Source organism: Cyprinus carpio, chromosome B1 (assembly GCF_018340385.1).
Source record: "Cyprinus carpio isolate SPL01 chromosome B1, ASM1834038v1, whole genome shotgun sequence".
Taxonomy (NCBI): Eukaryota; Metazoa; Chordata; class Actinopteri; order Cypriniformes; family Cyprinidae; genus Cyprinus; species Cyprinus carpio.
The window spans coordinates 39,076,729-39,093,334 of record NC_056597.1 but is presented as its reverse complement, the minus strand read 5'-3'; the positions used below and the strand labels follow the sequence as shown (position 1 = coordinate 39,093,334).

Here is a 16,606-nt window from a genome sequence, read left to right as displayed (position 1 = left end):
ATTATTGGTACTTTTTAATTACATTTATTTGCAATTTTTATTTTTATTATTTAATGAACACGATATTAATTGAAACAATTTGGAAAGATATTGCATAATTTACGGCAGCCCTGATATATATATATATATATATATATATATATATATATATATATATACATTTTTTTATGAATTTTATTGCATAAAATTATTCAAAATGTTTCTGTTCATTGAAAGCTTATATATATTATTATAAAAAAAATACAAAATAACAAAAAATAAAAAATAACTTAATAATAAATTTAAGTTATTATTTAGGGCTGTCAAATGAATTATCACATCCAAAATAAAAGTTTTGTTAACATAGTATATGTGTGTATACTGTGTAATATTTATTATGTATATATAAATACACACACATGCATGTATATATTTAAGAAGAAAGAATATTTATGTTTATATATTAAATATATTTTTATATATAATATACAATTAAGAATATAACTATAATAAATGTATATACATGTAAATATTTCTAAATATATAATTTATGTGTGTGTATTTATATATACATAATAAATATACCCTGTACACATACATATATTTGTAAACAAAACTTTTATTTTGGATGTGATTAATCGTGATTAATCATTTGACAGCCCTAAAAAAAATACAAAATAACTTAATATAAATTTAAGTTATTATTATTTTTGATTTATTTATTTATTTATTTATTTTCAGCAAAATTTGCATTGTTTAATCAACTTTCAAGCAAAAACTGCACTTTTGGCACATTTTTAAATGATCAAAATACTTCATCTGTTGTGAGCTTTTCACACAGTGTATAATAATATTCAGACTACTGGGTATTTTACAAAGAAAAACTCTGGAAACATCTTCCAAGCAAGCATGGAGAGTCAAAAGACCGGTGTTAATTAATGTTAATTTCCTAAAGGGGGCTGGAGCGGGAGGACATGCTTCAATCAAAACAAAGAATGGGATGACTTTTCTGTTTGGCTCATTAGTAAGGCTTCTGTTCTAATGTTAATTACGCAGAGCTTTGTTTATTTAAAGCTTTGCCAGTGATGCCTGCGGTGCGTAACTCATTTTAAGCTTGGCAATAAATTATCAGAAAGCAAAACCCCCCTATGCCTACCTTCGGGCCATTATTTTTAAGCTCAAGGGCGGGAGAAGGTTTTATACTCCACACTGCAGATATTATAATAAAACATCACCTAACTTAATCCCAGCCAAGCTAACTACTTTTGAGTCTTTAAAGTCTGTTACATCCATTTTTGTAAAGAATGGCGGATGTAATGGAGCACTTTCTACTGTCCTGACTGGTGTTTAGATCCAGGGCTAGTTTCCTGGATCCTAATGTTCCTGATCAAAACGCAGCTCAAAGATCAACGTATATCAATGCCATATGGACATTATAAGGTCACCGAAGGCTCAGCAAAGACTCATAAGTTTTTAACTGCTCTCATCTCTGCCTCTTGCCTATTTAATAGGACAGGACGAGGCAGCTTAAACCGAACAGACTCATTAAAAATGACATTAGTGGTCGCTGTCTCCAGATGGAGCTGAACTCTTAATTAAGTGGTGAAGTAACTAATTATTCATGGTGAGAGGGGGAATAAGGAGATGAAAATGATGGGAGAGGAGTGAGAGAAGGAATGATTTATGTGAGAAAAAGCCCTCAGTGAGTGGTACGCGGGATCCGGCTGACATATCATATAATCTTATATTGCTTTATTTCATTTAAGAGAAGAGAAGAGAAGAGAAGAGAAGAGAAGAGAAAGGAGAAGGAGTAAGAGAAAGAGAGAGAGAAGAGCTAGAGAAGAGAAGAGAAGAGAAGAGAAGAGAAGAGAAGAGACAAAAGAAAGTGTATATTAGCGGACCTTCAGTTGTTTGGTCTTCTCCCGGAGTGTTCGCTGATAAACCTGTAGTTTTTCCGCTGCTTCCGGACCAGGCTGCCGCGCAAGGATGTGTTTCAGCTCGACGTAAAGTTTCTCTTTCTCCTGCAACACAAAGTAAAACAAAATCAAATTCATTTTAAATATGAAGTTTCATAAAATAACACATTTAATTTAATTTAATTTAATTTAATTTTAATGTAATTTGTCATTGTATTTCATTTTAAACACAAAGTATCATAAAGTACCAAAGTTAATTTAATTTTATTTTATTTTTCAATACAATTTTAATGTGCTATTTTTTTATCCTGTTTCATTTCAAACAAAGTATCATAAAGTACCTGATTTAATTTAATTTAATTTTAAATATTATAAATCATATTATTTTAATTTTATTTAATTTAATTTAATTTTTACTTCAATTTAATTTTTAATAAAATTTTAATGTAATTTTTTCTTTTATTTAATTTTAAAGTATTGTAAAGCACCAAATTTAATTTCATTTCATTTTCATAAACTTGAATTGAATTGAATTAATAAAATTTTATTGTATTTTTTATTTAATTTAATTTTAAACAGGAAGTATCGTAAAGCACCAAATTTAATTTAATTTAATTTAATTTAATTTAAATGTAATTTAATTTTAAACAAAGTATTGTAATTCACCAAATTTAATTTAATTTAATTTAAGTTTTTATACAATTTTTAATGTGATTTACACATTTAAATTAACAAATAAAAAAATGTTTAATGTAACTTTTAATTTAACATATCATTTCATTTAATTCACATTAAATAAAGATGTACTTTTTTATCGTTTTTTACTTTATATAAAACAGTGAAAAATCCCGTGATATTATTCTACATAAATAAGTATTATAACTAACTCTAAAATGAATCAAATCCTCTAAAACACTGTGAAAATTCTCTGAATGTTCTAAATGTGTCACTCTTTTTCTCTTCTGAAAAGAGTTCAAAGAGATATTTGTTAGTTCAGAGTATGAGATCTTTTACCATCAGTTGTACAATTATAAGCAATGATGCTATTTTTCAGTGTCACATCACTGAAAAAAAGCTATATCCAGATTCAAGGGACTGACAGCTAATTCATTTTATAAGCTAGGTGTTAATTATCCAAGTGTGTGGAGGACAGAAATATGGACAACCTAACACTAATCGCAGCACTGACCATTTAATGACACACACACACACACACACTATCCATATATGGATCATCAGTGTCACTAATTAGGAGAGAGGGAGTACTGTCCAGTTTAAACTCATCAATGCTAATAAATGCAGACTGTCTGGTGTCTAAAATGATCACTAATATAAAGGCTCTAAATTTTCAATGGAATATAAATGATGTGCCACAGGAGAAATCATGAATTCAGGGGGCTTAGGATGACTGAAAGAAGATTGTTCATGATCAAAAGGACCAGCATTCAAAATGAAGACACACTCATGGCCTCAACAACCACAAAACAGTTCTTTGTCTCAAACACATTACGCCACACAGTACACACACACACATTATAGATTTATTGCAAAGCTGAAAGCTTAACACATTTTTCCTCTGAAGCTCCCAGTATTTTTCTCAAGATATTTTCTGTCCTTTTCTTTTCGCTGTTTCTTCTTCACAGCCATGGTGGCCGTCTCTTCATAATTTCATCAATAGTGAAGTGTGGGGAATGTTGTGTGTGTGTGTGTGTGTGTGTGTGTGTGTGTGGTGTGTGTGTGTGTGTGTGTGTGTGTGTGTGTGTGTGTGTGTGTGTGTGTGTGTGTGTGTGTGTGTGATAGAGAGCGAGTCAGCCAATGAATGATTTATGACTGAGAGGCGTCTGGGCTTTAATACACTGACTTTTATAAGATGACAACAAGGCTGAGATCAAATCCAGTCTCAGACTCCACCTTTCACCAACTCTGTGTCTCACGCAAACATCTGCACTCATGGCGCATTATCAAAGAATACATCACACCAGCATCCAAAAACATTTCCACGGTTTGATAATGTTAATCAGGGCCCTGAACCGGTTCAAGGAACGAGAACGAAAACCGGAAGCAAATGAAATTTTGACAGGAACAGAACCAGAAACGAAATCAAAGTTTTATAGTTCCCAACAGAAATCGAAAATTTGAAATGGCCATTAACCGGTTAATAATACGTTTATTTTATCGTTCCATGTAATATATGAAATTTGCTGTCAACCAATCATGAATTCCAGTAGTACGGCCTATGCAAATGTGACGCTGAAGCCAATGAGTGAAATGTCCACTCAGCTGTGAACTCATCATAGGCAAGTCGTTTATCTGAGGATAGTGTAAGATGAATTCAACAGATCACACGCACGTGCAGCGCTTCTGTGAATGGAGAAAACAGGAAAACTATAGGCTTACATAAAAAGGAATATAGGCATATACACTAAATATATTTCACTTAAATCATATTGACAGATTAACGAAACAAAAGAAAAAAATGTGCTAAATTCAGTTCATTGTGAATGTTCCAAAGTTTTCAGAAGGGAAAACGTAACAGCAGAGAGTGAGTTTTCTTATTCAGTTTTAAATTTTTATTTTGCAAAGCTTGACCGCTTTGAATAATGTCTTGCTTCTGTATAACCAATATGACTACATCACGCTGATGCCTTACGCACACACACAACATAATTGTTTGCTGTATTGAAGCCTGTCATTATCAAAATAAAATACAGTTAAACAAACAAAATAAAAGGTTACACTGCTCCGTTTTACAAAATTTGTCAGCGTGACCGCGCCTCACTGTGCTGATATAGCCGATGTGAAGGATGATGTTTTATGTCGATGAAAGTACAAACATTAATAAATAATATTTCAGCATCCAGATACGTCGAGAACACTGAAACATTTGGATTCATACCGAATGAGAGAAGTAGGCATCAGCTTCACCTTAAATCAATTTTGTTTTGGATTGAGGTTTTTATAGCCTCAACTTTAGAGTATTTGTTTCGGAGAGAAAAACTAATAACTGGTTTATAATGTTTACATTTTGCTTTAGCCTACAGGCATTTTATCATTAATTATTTCGGAAAGTAACAGGGCTAATAAAATGCGACGTGAGCCGTGACTTATGTTTTTTTTTTCAATCTCAAAACACAATCTTATACAAGTGTTTTTGTTTTTTTAACAATGCAGCAAACATTATTAAATATCTTAAAAATATTTTGATGTCTTTAAAGGTGTGGATAGAATGAATGTTTTTTTTTTTTTTTTTTTTTTTTTTTGTAGCCTAGCCTACATTTGGCCAAAATCTAGAAAAGATGATGCTGTATTTGGCTGTGACTAAGCTCAGCGGGTTATGGCTAAAGTGACCGAGATCTCTCTTTTTTCCTTTTCTTTTGAGTAAAGAAAATGATGAACTTTATTATTATTATTATTAGGCAATATTATAGGCAAAGAATTATTATTATTTTATTTATTTTATTTTTTTAAATAACGCTATTAACCCGGTATTTCTTCCACCCGAACCGGTTTTCGTAACGGTAATAGATCAGAGAAACGCAGAACAGAAACGTTAAAATACTATATAAATTCTGCTCGGAGTGAACCGATTGAATTGTTTTTTTTTTCTTTTTTCGTTTTTCAAGCCCTGATGCTAATGCAGTTACACAATGTCCCTCACGGAGACCCAGCAACATGTCTCGCACGTGTTCTGTCTGCTGTCTTACTCTATTTATTCATTGAACTATACACTAAGAATAATGTCAAAATACATTTTGGAGCTTTATTTCTCAGAGAAAAACAGGAGTTTATTGCTCTGAGGTTTAGTCTTATTGTGGCTCCACTCCAGATGGAGTTCAAACTAAGTTAAAGCTCTATCAATTATTTTTACTCAGACTGTCATCGCAGCAACTTGCCATCCGTGAGCAAATCTGAGTAAGGGGTTAGTGACATTGCTGAGATTTCTTCTGAAATCTACAAGGGACACAACGCTCCATATTAGACATTCAGTTTCCCTGGAGAAATTAACCAGGAATTTATCCATGTTTGTTTATGCAATTTTTTGGAATATTGCATAAAAAAATGTAGGATAAAAGTTCCCCAAATACCACACAAAAATAAAAGTACATTATCATAAATTGGGGAATGAGCTGCTGATAGTTATTGAAATGTTTGTACTATGAATAGGAAAAACACTCACTAGAAATACGGACTCGGATATATTGTATCATCCTCCCAGAGGAAAGTGAAAGAATATATGTTTAATGACCACACCACAGGGCCCTTCAAACTACTCATCTCCCATATCTCCACTCACTTTCGTTCTCTTACTCCATTGCCAATCTCTTCCCCCAAAATCATATTTAACAACAAGTCTACAGTCATCTCTTACGAAGAAGAGAAGCGAAGATACGAAGAGAAGGAAGAGAAGAGAATATAGAGAAGAGAAGAAGAAGAAGAGAAGAGAAGAGACGGAGAAAGAGAAAGGAAGAGGGAGGAAGAGAATGAGAAGAAGGAAGCCCAGAAGAGGAAGAGAAGAAGACAAAAGAACGTGTATATTATCGGACCTTCGTTGTTTGTTATTCTCGGCCGGAGTTGTCGCTGATAAACTTCTAGTTTTTGCCGCTGCTGCTTCCGGACCAGGCTGCCCGGGCGCCAAAAGGATGTTTTCAGCTCGACGTAAAGTTTCTCGATTCTCGCGGCAACACCAAAAGTAAAACAAAATCAAATTCATTTTAAATATGAAGTTTCATAAAATAACACATTTAATTTAATTTAATTTAATTTAATTTTAATGTAATTTGTCATTGTATTTCATTTTAAACACAAAGTATCATAAAGTACCAAGTGAATTTCATTTGATTTTAAATTTTTCACCATACACCATTTTAATGTGCTATTTTTTTATCCTGTTTCATTTCAAACAAAGTATCATAAAGTACCTGATTTAATTTAATTTAATTTTAAATTAAGTATCATAAAATACCTAATTTAATTTAATTTAATTTAATTTAATTTTTACTTCAATTTAATTTTTAATAAAATTTTAATGTAATTTTTTCTTTTATTTAATTTTAAAGTATTGTAAAGCACCAAATTTAATTTCATTTCTAATCTTACATTTCATTTTCATAAACTTGAAATTGAATTGAATTAATTAAATTTTTATTGTATTTTTTATTTAATTTAATTTTAAACAGGAAGTATCGTAAGCACCAAAATTAATTTAATTTAATTTAATTTAAATTGTAATTTGAATTTTAAACAAAGTATTGTAATTCACCAAATTTAATTTAATTTAATTTAAGTTTTTATACAATTTTTAATGTGATTTACACATTTAAATTAACAAATAAAAAAATGTTTAATGTAACTTTTAATTTAACATATCATTTCATTTAATTTCATATTAAATAAAGAGTACTTTCTTATCGTTTTTTACTTTATATAAACAGTGAAAAATCCCAGTGATATTATTCTACATAAATAAGTATTATAACTAACTCTAAAATGAATCAAATCCTCTAAAACACTGTGAAAATTCTCTGAGATGTTCTAAATGTGTCACTCTTTTTCTCTTCTGACAAGAGTTCAAAAGAGATATTTGTTAGTTCAGAGCATGAGATCTTTTACCATCAGTTGTACAATTATAAGCAATGATGCTATTTTTCAGTGTCACATCACTGAAAAAAAGCTATATCCAGATTCAAGGGACTGACAGCTAATTCATTTTATAAGCTAGTGTTAATTATCCAAGTGTGTGGAGGACAGAAATATGGACAACTACCACTAATCGCAGCACTGACCATTTAATGACACACACACACACACACACACATATATGGATCATCAGTGTCACTAATTAGAGAGGGAGTACTGTCCAGTTTAAACTCATCAATGCTAATAAATGCAGACTGTCTGGTGTCTAAAATGATCACTAATATAAAGGCTCTAAATTTTCAATGGAATATAAATGATGTGCCACAGGAGAAATCATGAATTCAGGGGGCTTAGGATGACTGAAAGAAGATTGTTCATGATCAAAAGGACCAGCATTCAAAATGAAGACACAATCATGGCTTCAACAACCACAAAACAGTCCTTTGTCTCAAACACATTACTCCACACAACACACACAAACATTATAGATTTATTGCAAAGCTGAAAGCTTAACACATTTTTTCCTCTGAAGCTCCCAGTATTTTTCTCAAGATATTTTCTGTCCTTTTTCTTTTCGCTGTTTCTTCACAGCCATGGTGGCCGTCTCTTCATAATTTCATCAATAGTGAAGTGTGTGTGTGTGTGTGTGTGTGTGTGTGTGTGTGTGTGTGTGTGTGTGTGTGTGTGTGTGTGTGTGTGTGTGTGTGTGTGTGTGTTGTGTGTGTGTGTGTGTTGTGTGATAGAGAGCGAGTCAGCCAATGAATGATTTATGACTGAGAGGCGTCTGGGCTTTAATACACTGACTTTTATAAGATGACAACAAGGCTGAGATCAAATCCAGTCTCAGACTCCACCTTTCATATCACCAACTCTGTGTCTCACGCAAACATCTGCACTCATGGCGCATTATCAAAGAATACATCACACCAGCATCCAAAAACACATTTCCACGGTTTGATAATGTTAATCAGGGCCCTGAACCGGTTCAAGGAACGAGAACGAAAACCGGAAGCAAATGAAATTTTGACAGGAACAGAACCAGAAACGAAATCAAATTTTATAGTTCCCAACAGAATCGAAAATTTGAAATGGCCATTAACCGGTTAATAACGTTATTTTATCGTTCCATTTAATATATGAAATTTGCTGTCAACCAATCATGAATTCCAGTAGTACGGCCTGTGCAAATGTGACGCTGAAGCCAATGAGTGAAATGTCCACTCAGCTGTGAACTCATCATAGGCAAGTCGTTTATCTGAGGATAGTGTAAGATGAATTCAACAGATCACACACACCGGCAGCGCTTCTGTGAAAGGAGAAAACAGAAAAACTATAGGCTTACATAAAAAGGAATATAGGCATATACACTAAATATATTTCACTTAAATCATATTGACAGATTAACAAAACAAAAGAAAAAAATTTGCTAAATTACGGTTCATTGTGAAATGTTCCAAAGTTTTCAGAAGGGAAAACGTAACAGCAGAGAGTAGTTTTCTTTATTCAGTTTTAATTATTTTGCAAAAGCTTGACCGCTTTGAATAATGTCTTGCTTCTGTATAACCATATGACCATCACGCTGATGCCTTACGCACACACACAACATAATTTTGCTGTATTGAAGCCTGTTCATTATCAAAATAAAATACAGTTAAAGAAACAAATAAAAAGTTACACTGCTCCGTTTTACAAAATTTGTCAGCGTGACCGCGCCTCACTGTGCTGATATAGCCGATGTGAAGGATGATGTTTTATGTCAATGAAAGTACAAACACTATATAATAAATAATATTTTAGCATCCAGATACATCAGGAACATGGAAACATTTGGATTCGTGCCGAATGAGTGAAGTAGGCATCAGCTTCACCTTAAATTAACTTGTTTTTGGATTGAGGTTTTTATAGCCTAAACTTTAGATTATTTGTTTCGGAGAGAAACTAATAACTGTTTTTATAATGTTTGTAAACATTTTGCTTTAGCCTACAGGCATTTTATCATTAATTATTTCGGAAAGTAACAGGGCTAATAAAATGCGACGTGAGCCGTGACTTATGTTTTTTTTTCAATCTCAAAACACAATCTTATACAAGTGTTTTTGTTTTTTTAACAATGCAGCAAACATTATTAAATATCTTAAAAATATTTTGATGTCTTTAAAGTGTTGATAGAAGGAATTTTTTTTTTTTTTTTTTTTTTTTTTTTTTTGTAGCCTAGCCTACATTTGGCCAAAATCTAGAAAAGATGATGCTGTATTGGCTGTGACTAAGCTCAGCGGGTTATTGGCTAAAGTGACCAGATCTCTCTTTTTTCCTTTTCTTTTTGAGTAAAGAAAATGATGAACTTTATTATTATTATTATTAGGCATATTATAGGCAAAGAATTATTATTATTTATTTATTTTATTTTTTTAAATAACGCTATTAACCGGTATTTCTTCCACCCGAACCGGTTTCGTAACGGTAATAATATCAGAGAAACGCAGGAACAGAAACGTTAAAATACTATATAAATTCTGCTCGGAGTGAACCGATTGAATTGTTTTTTTTTTTCGTTTTCAAGCCCTGATGCTAATGCAGTTACACATGTCCTCAATGGAGACCCAGCAACCTGTCTCGCACTTTGTTCTGTCTGTCTGTCTTACTCTATTTATCATGAATATAACACTAAGAATAATGTCAACATACATTTTGGAGCTTTATTTCTCAGAAAAAAGGATTTATTGCTCTGAGGTTAGTCTTTTGTGGCTCCACTACCATTTGGAGTTCAAAATAAGTTAAGCTCTATCAAATTATTTTTCTCAGACTGTCAATCGCAGAACTTGCCATCCGGGCAAATCTGAGTACAGTTAGTGACATTGCTGAGATTTCTTCTGAAATTCTACAAGGGACACAAGCTCCATTATTAGCATCAGTTTCCCTGGAGAAATTAACCAGGATTTCATCCATGTTTTGTATGCACATTTTTTGAATATTGCATAAAAAATGCTAGATAAAATTTCCCAAATACACACACAAAAATAAAAAGTACATTATCATAAAGTGGATTAGCCTGATGATAGTTATTAAAAATGTCTTTTACCTACTGAATAGAAAAACACTTACTATAAATACGATACTCTGATAATATTTCATCCTCCCAGAGGAAATGAAAAAGAATATCTGGCTTTTAATGACCACACCACAGGGCCCTTCAAATACTCATCTCTCCATATTCTCACTCACTTTCTTTCTCTTTACTCCATTTCCATCTCTCTCCCCCAAACTCATATTTAACAACAAGTCTACAGTCATCCTCTTACGTAAGAAGAATTTTGAACATTGTTAACAAACCGGAAGTCACGTTGCTTAGTCATTCTGACTTCATTTCCTTTATATGTCAGGCTGAATGATCAGAGAAAGCCTATGTGACATGAAGAACACTAGAAGTAACCGGAGTAGCTCTGCTGTCCCTGTTCAGTGTGATCGGTAGACGACAAGTATGATTTAAAAGCAAACAGATGTTCTGTGTGTCACTCCATTCAGAGATGAAGAAGACACGCTGTGACTGACAGTGATGGGAACACGCTCAATTTTCACACCCCCGCAACAGTTTTCTCTGCCAAAGAATTCGGACGACAATTGCACGTCTACCGGCTTCAGACCTGTCTTACGATGGAGACATCCTCCCTTGACAGCTAAGATTTTGACAAACACAAGACTTTATTTTGTTGCTCCTGCTGTCATGGCACAAGTTGTGTCACAAATGAGTGGAGAAAAGCTTTTGTGACTTCAAGCAGTGGGTCTCAATCAGTGGGTCGCAGGTCTCATAAGGTCAACAAAAAAACTTATCTTTAACTGTCAAACTTTCTTCATTAATCCGTTTAACACAATGCTAACACTTAAATGTTTTTTTTTATATATATATATATTTTTGTTACCAGAAGATCTTTTCATGTCTATGGCACTTAACATAACTCATAGTAGTGTGTACTAAACAGGTCTGTGTGTGTAAGCAGTGAGAGAGTTAGGACCAGAGTATAGTGTCTGAAAGACAGGAAGTGTTCATAAATGAGCTTTGGAAATAAGAAGTCACAATCTCTCCCTGAGTGCTGGATCTCCTGCGATACAATATTACCTTCCTTTCCCTTTTACCCAAATGAAAACTTTAGCTCAGAAAACTCAATCTAACTCTGTGGCACCCAATGCAAACCTATCGCAGACCTTACGACCTATCTGTGTTACAGCGTTATATTACATTAACTGTAGGGCATAATAAATTCCGCTGTTTGTTGCAGGTAAAACAGACCTTCCTGTCATACCTCAGCTTGTAATTCGGTGAGTCACTGGGCCATTTCTTACGGCCACCATGCATGAATAAATAGTTAACTGCTAATCGCCTGTCCAGATTTGCCTGCACGAATATTAACTGACATGACATGTTCTGTGCCTCTTTTATTATCGCACTGCCTCAATGCAAATAATGCAACAATTAGAGTCTGTTTCTGTGCGAAAAACAGCACCTACTGTTTGTTTGCCATAAAGTGCTGCATTGTGAATACTTCAAGATCGATAATGGGTATTATATTCAAAATGGAGCCTGTCTCGCATCATTTATGAATCACCACTGTCCCCCGTCTACAGAAGTGCAGCATTGTCTTGACTGCAATAGCTTTTTGCTATTGTGTCCTAAACGGTGCTATATTGCACACGCTGTCACAATTTTCACAGCAAACAGCTACAAAACTATACAACAAAGCCCTGCTGTCTAACAACTGTGGGGGGGCTGTTTTAGAAGGCATCAAAGGCAGCTCAAGACTCTCACAGCATCTGAGCCGATAAACAGAGCCAAGTTGAGCAACTTCATAATCACACAATGAGTTATATGGGTGTTGTAAGGCAGTCAGCTTTAACCTAATAAGCACTGCATCCCAATGTTCCTTCGAAGGTGGGTTCATTTCTTCTGCAGTCCATCGGCATATTCATTGATTTTCAGATTGGAACTGAATTTGTGAGAAATCACAAAATGCTGATTCATTCATGTATTCTAAAAGAAGTTCATAGCTGCATCAAACAGAATTGTACAAAGAATATAAAGACAACAACTATTTCCAAACCATACAGAAGCACATAGAGACTAAAATATTTTAAAGACTTCTCTTTCATCATTCAGAAGTTTTGGGGTAGATTTTTTTAAGTAATAAATTATTTTACGCAGCAAGGATTAGTTAAATTTATCAAAAGTGACAGTTAAGGCATTTATAATGTTACAAAAGATTTCTATTTCAATATATTGTTCATCAAGGAATCATGAAAATATATCAAAATGAAAAAATATATCACAAAACATTAGGCAGTACAACCATTTTTAACACTGAAAATAATAATGCTAAGAAATGTTTCTTGAGCAGGAAATCATATCAGAATCAGATCATGTAACACAAAACACAAGACTAATGAAACTAAAAATAAAACTCAGCCATCACATCACAGGAATAAATAAAAAAAAAAAAAAGTAATTCCTCAAAAAGAAATGTGGTTTATTTGACATTTTTCTAACTTAATACAAGTAAAAAAAACAATAAAAAAAAAAAAAAAACAATGCCATGGGCAAAGACGTTCTTATTAAATACATATCTTTACTGTATGAAATGAAAGACTGCATGGCTCTGGTAAAAGGTTTGTCCAATAGAAATAATGTGGGACACTATTATACTCTCCACCACAGCTTGTGTAAATATCAATAGTGTGTTCTGAATTGAGTTTAGGAAGAAAAGGTGAATCTAGTGACGACCTGAAAGAAATCAAACACGTTTTGATATGATCTGATCCCTGAAAACTGCTGCTCATGTCCTAAGATTGCGATCCAGTCTGTTAAGCTTCATTTGATACAGGCAGTGAAAGGAACCTTTTTAAACTGGCTGTCTGTCTGTCTGTCTGATGTTAATGGCATTTTGAAAGCCCATTTTATCATTTCCACTGCATCTGAGCTCAAGATCCGAAAGTGAGAAAAAACTCTTAACACATTATCAAACTGAACATCACAGCCCATGTCCACCCATCTCATAATGGTGAAAGTAAAGTGGACAGTTACTCCTAGAACATTTTGTCTGTCTCTTTCAGACAAACTGTGAACTTTTTCGTCTTAATTTTTTTCCCCTCTCTCAGTTCAGTAACATTTCTGATTAGTTGCTTTGGAGCCACCATTATAGTCTTCAAACAAACAAACCCAATTAAAAATCTCAAATACATAACCAAGAAAGCATAAAAGTTACCCTAGTCACGCAATCAGCACCTCTCTCCATCTCTCCATTCATAACCTAATCAGAGATTCCAAGTGCATTTATGTAAACAATCGTTGCTCCCTCGAGAAGCTCTACATCTGAGCACCTGCTACATCTGAGAAAACACATGTGTTTCTAGACTGAGCAATGAACAGCACAGATCACTTCATTAAAGATAATGGAGGGCTCTCTGAATACTAGACCATACACAAGGACAAAGAGGGAAAAATGACTAGTTCCAGACTATAGTGCAAGTAATGTATGGCTAAACGTATAAATGATAGACTCTGCTTGTTGTATATTATTAAACTGAATGGCAGGGAGGATATGAAAATTGGTCTCTCTCAGGATAAAGTACTTTAAAAATGGACTCCAGTAAAAATCACAAATTATCAGTCCAGACAGAATCTGCAAAAATTCTGTGGGATGGATTTTAATATGGTAAAAGTAGAGAGTACTTTAATGTTATTAGGAGCTGGAAGAATAATAAAATTAGTCCAAATATGTAATAATGGAACAAGCAAGGCACAGAGGAAGAGTAAAACGGTGGACATTTTGATTATGTGAAAATCTGTGGCGCTTTGTGCAAAAGTGCTACAGGCACAGAAAAAAAGTTATTCAGTAACCTAATAATGAAATATCACAATCTTAAAGTACAGTAGCACAATCTGTATTACTTTTAGATAACTTTAAATTGCCTTAAAGCAGCATATGCAAATGAAGAACAGAGAAAATCAATATCAATTAGATAACTTTCAAATATAACTAATCTATTTGTAACTCATTTAACTAATATGTAGTTATAGTTATCTCTAAGATTTATTAAAAAAATCAAGAAAAAGTAAAAACAGTAATGTTGTGAAATATTATTATAATTTTAATATAATAAGTGTAAACTGTTTTCTATTTTAATGTATAACTGTTATAACAAATCTGAATTTTTAGCTTTTTTTTCTTTCTTTTTTTTTCTTGTCAAAGTTGAAAACAGTTGTGCTGGTTAAGATTTTTTTTGGAAACCATCATATATTTTTACTGTCGCTTTTGAGAAACATAAATGCATATATAAATAAACAGATCTCTTGACCCCAAATGTTTGTGTATATCATTTTAATTTCTCTTTTTTCTATGTGAGCTCTGACTTTCTGTTTCAACTAATGATTTGAATCTGTTGTGGGACAATGATTGGCGAGGCAGAAGGGGCACTAGTACTGTTCCATTACTAGCACCATTTACAGAATCTTCTCACCTGTAGCATAAGCTCTTTCTCCACGACCTCCTGAGTCTTAGCTATCAGCCTGCGCTGAAGAGAATGAATCTTCTGAATCAGTTCAAAGCTGCTGGGATCACTCGCCTACAAAGAAAGAGAAGCAAAATCAAACTATTTTGGAAGACTGTATTATTTATACAACTGTTCCCGTAACAAGCCTATGCAAGCCCATACCTCTAGTTTTCTCCAGCGGTGTACATTCAAGGGATTGCCAAGCTCATCCTCTAGAGCTCGACATCTTGTCCTCTCTTTCAGCAGCTCCCTCTGCATATGAAACACTTCATGTCTGCCATCAGAACAAAGAAACAGCAGTAGAGTAACTCTGACTCTGATTTCCAGGCCACAATAAAAGCAACAATAATCTACTAATTTATAGTCAGTCATTTAAATTTCCTGCATTCTGGCAGGATGCACAGCACTTTGAAAATGAGTTTGCGTGAGAGGTTCTAAAAGCCTGCACTTCACTTATTTACTTATGCACCACAACACGCACAAACAGGGAAATGCAAACAAGAGGGTGAATGGAAGCGAGAGGGAGAAACAAATCTCTTGGATCTCATATCGACAGGTTATGGCTCACAGCATAATCCTAACTGACCTTTCCCTCTCTGCGGGAAGCTTGTTTGAAAAGACACTTGTAGACATGTATGCTTTTCTATAGGTGTACACACGATACATTCTAGCGTTCGCAGCTATTTTATGGTTGGTCTATGTACATATTTGCTGCATAGTCTCATAATTTTTCAGATTTGTTGTGCATCAATTTGAGATTTTTTACATTTTGAAGAAATTCTGTATTTTAGCATTAAAATTTTGTCTCCAAAACTGCTGTGCAGTTAGTGTGTTACAGGTGGTTGCTTATGACATTTTTGTCGCAATTTATTACTACACAATTTACAAAATTTATTCCTTTAAAATGCAAAAAATAAATTCTATTAATTTAATTTTTATTCTTTTAATTAATCATAATCTGATTTCTCAATAAATAAATACAATTAAAAATAAAAAACATAAACTTAAACATAATTACCATAAATATATATATATTTCAAAAACAAAAACCAGCATTACTTTAAATGTATTTTTCATCCAAAAATGAAAATTTGCTGAACATTTATTCACACTTAAGCCGTATAAAATGTAGCTGAGTTTATTATTTCATCGGAACATGACATCACTGCTTTATCACTGGATCCTTTGTATCTAGTAGGTGCTGTCAGAATGAGAGTCTACACAGATTAAACTGATAGAAACATCAATAATCCACAAGTAATTCACATGATTCCGTCCATCAATCTGTTTGTAATAAACAAATTAATAATTAATTAAGATATTTCAAATTTCAAAGCTCCTTTATCAAGAGTCCTCTATCCAAAATTGCTTTCTCCACTGAAAAGGCTGTCTTGTCTGAATAAGGAAAGAAATATGCAAAGATTAAGCACCCTTTACAAGCAAAAATTATCTAAAACAGATATGGTCTAAACAAATATGTCGTTGGATTTTGATGTAAGAGGAAAACAGAGAATGGACTTTTTCACTGGAGGAAG

At 33.2% G+C, this 16,606-nt stretch overlaps 1 protein-coding gene across 1 annotated transcript in view; it reads right to left on the bottom strand.

Moving 5' to 3' along the window:
* Positions 1–16,606, bottom strand: part of LOC109064038 (cilia- and flagella-associated protein 58-like) — an 82,429-nt gene that overhangs the window by 15,993 nt on the left and 49,830 nt on the right. The window contains exons 14-16 of the mRNA XM_042717447.1: positions 15,234–15,345; positions 15,039–15,143; positions 1,881–2,000 (exon numbers count right to left, since the gene is read on the bottom strand). Of these exons, the coding sequence (XP_042573381.1) occupies positions 1,881–2,000; positions 15,039–15,143; positions 15,234–15,345 (337 nt within the window). The remainder of the gene's footprint in view (positions 1–1,880; positions 2,001–15,038; positions 15,144–15,233; positions 15,346–16,606) is intronic.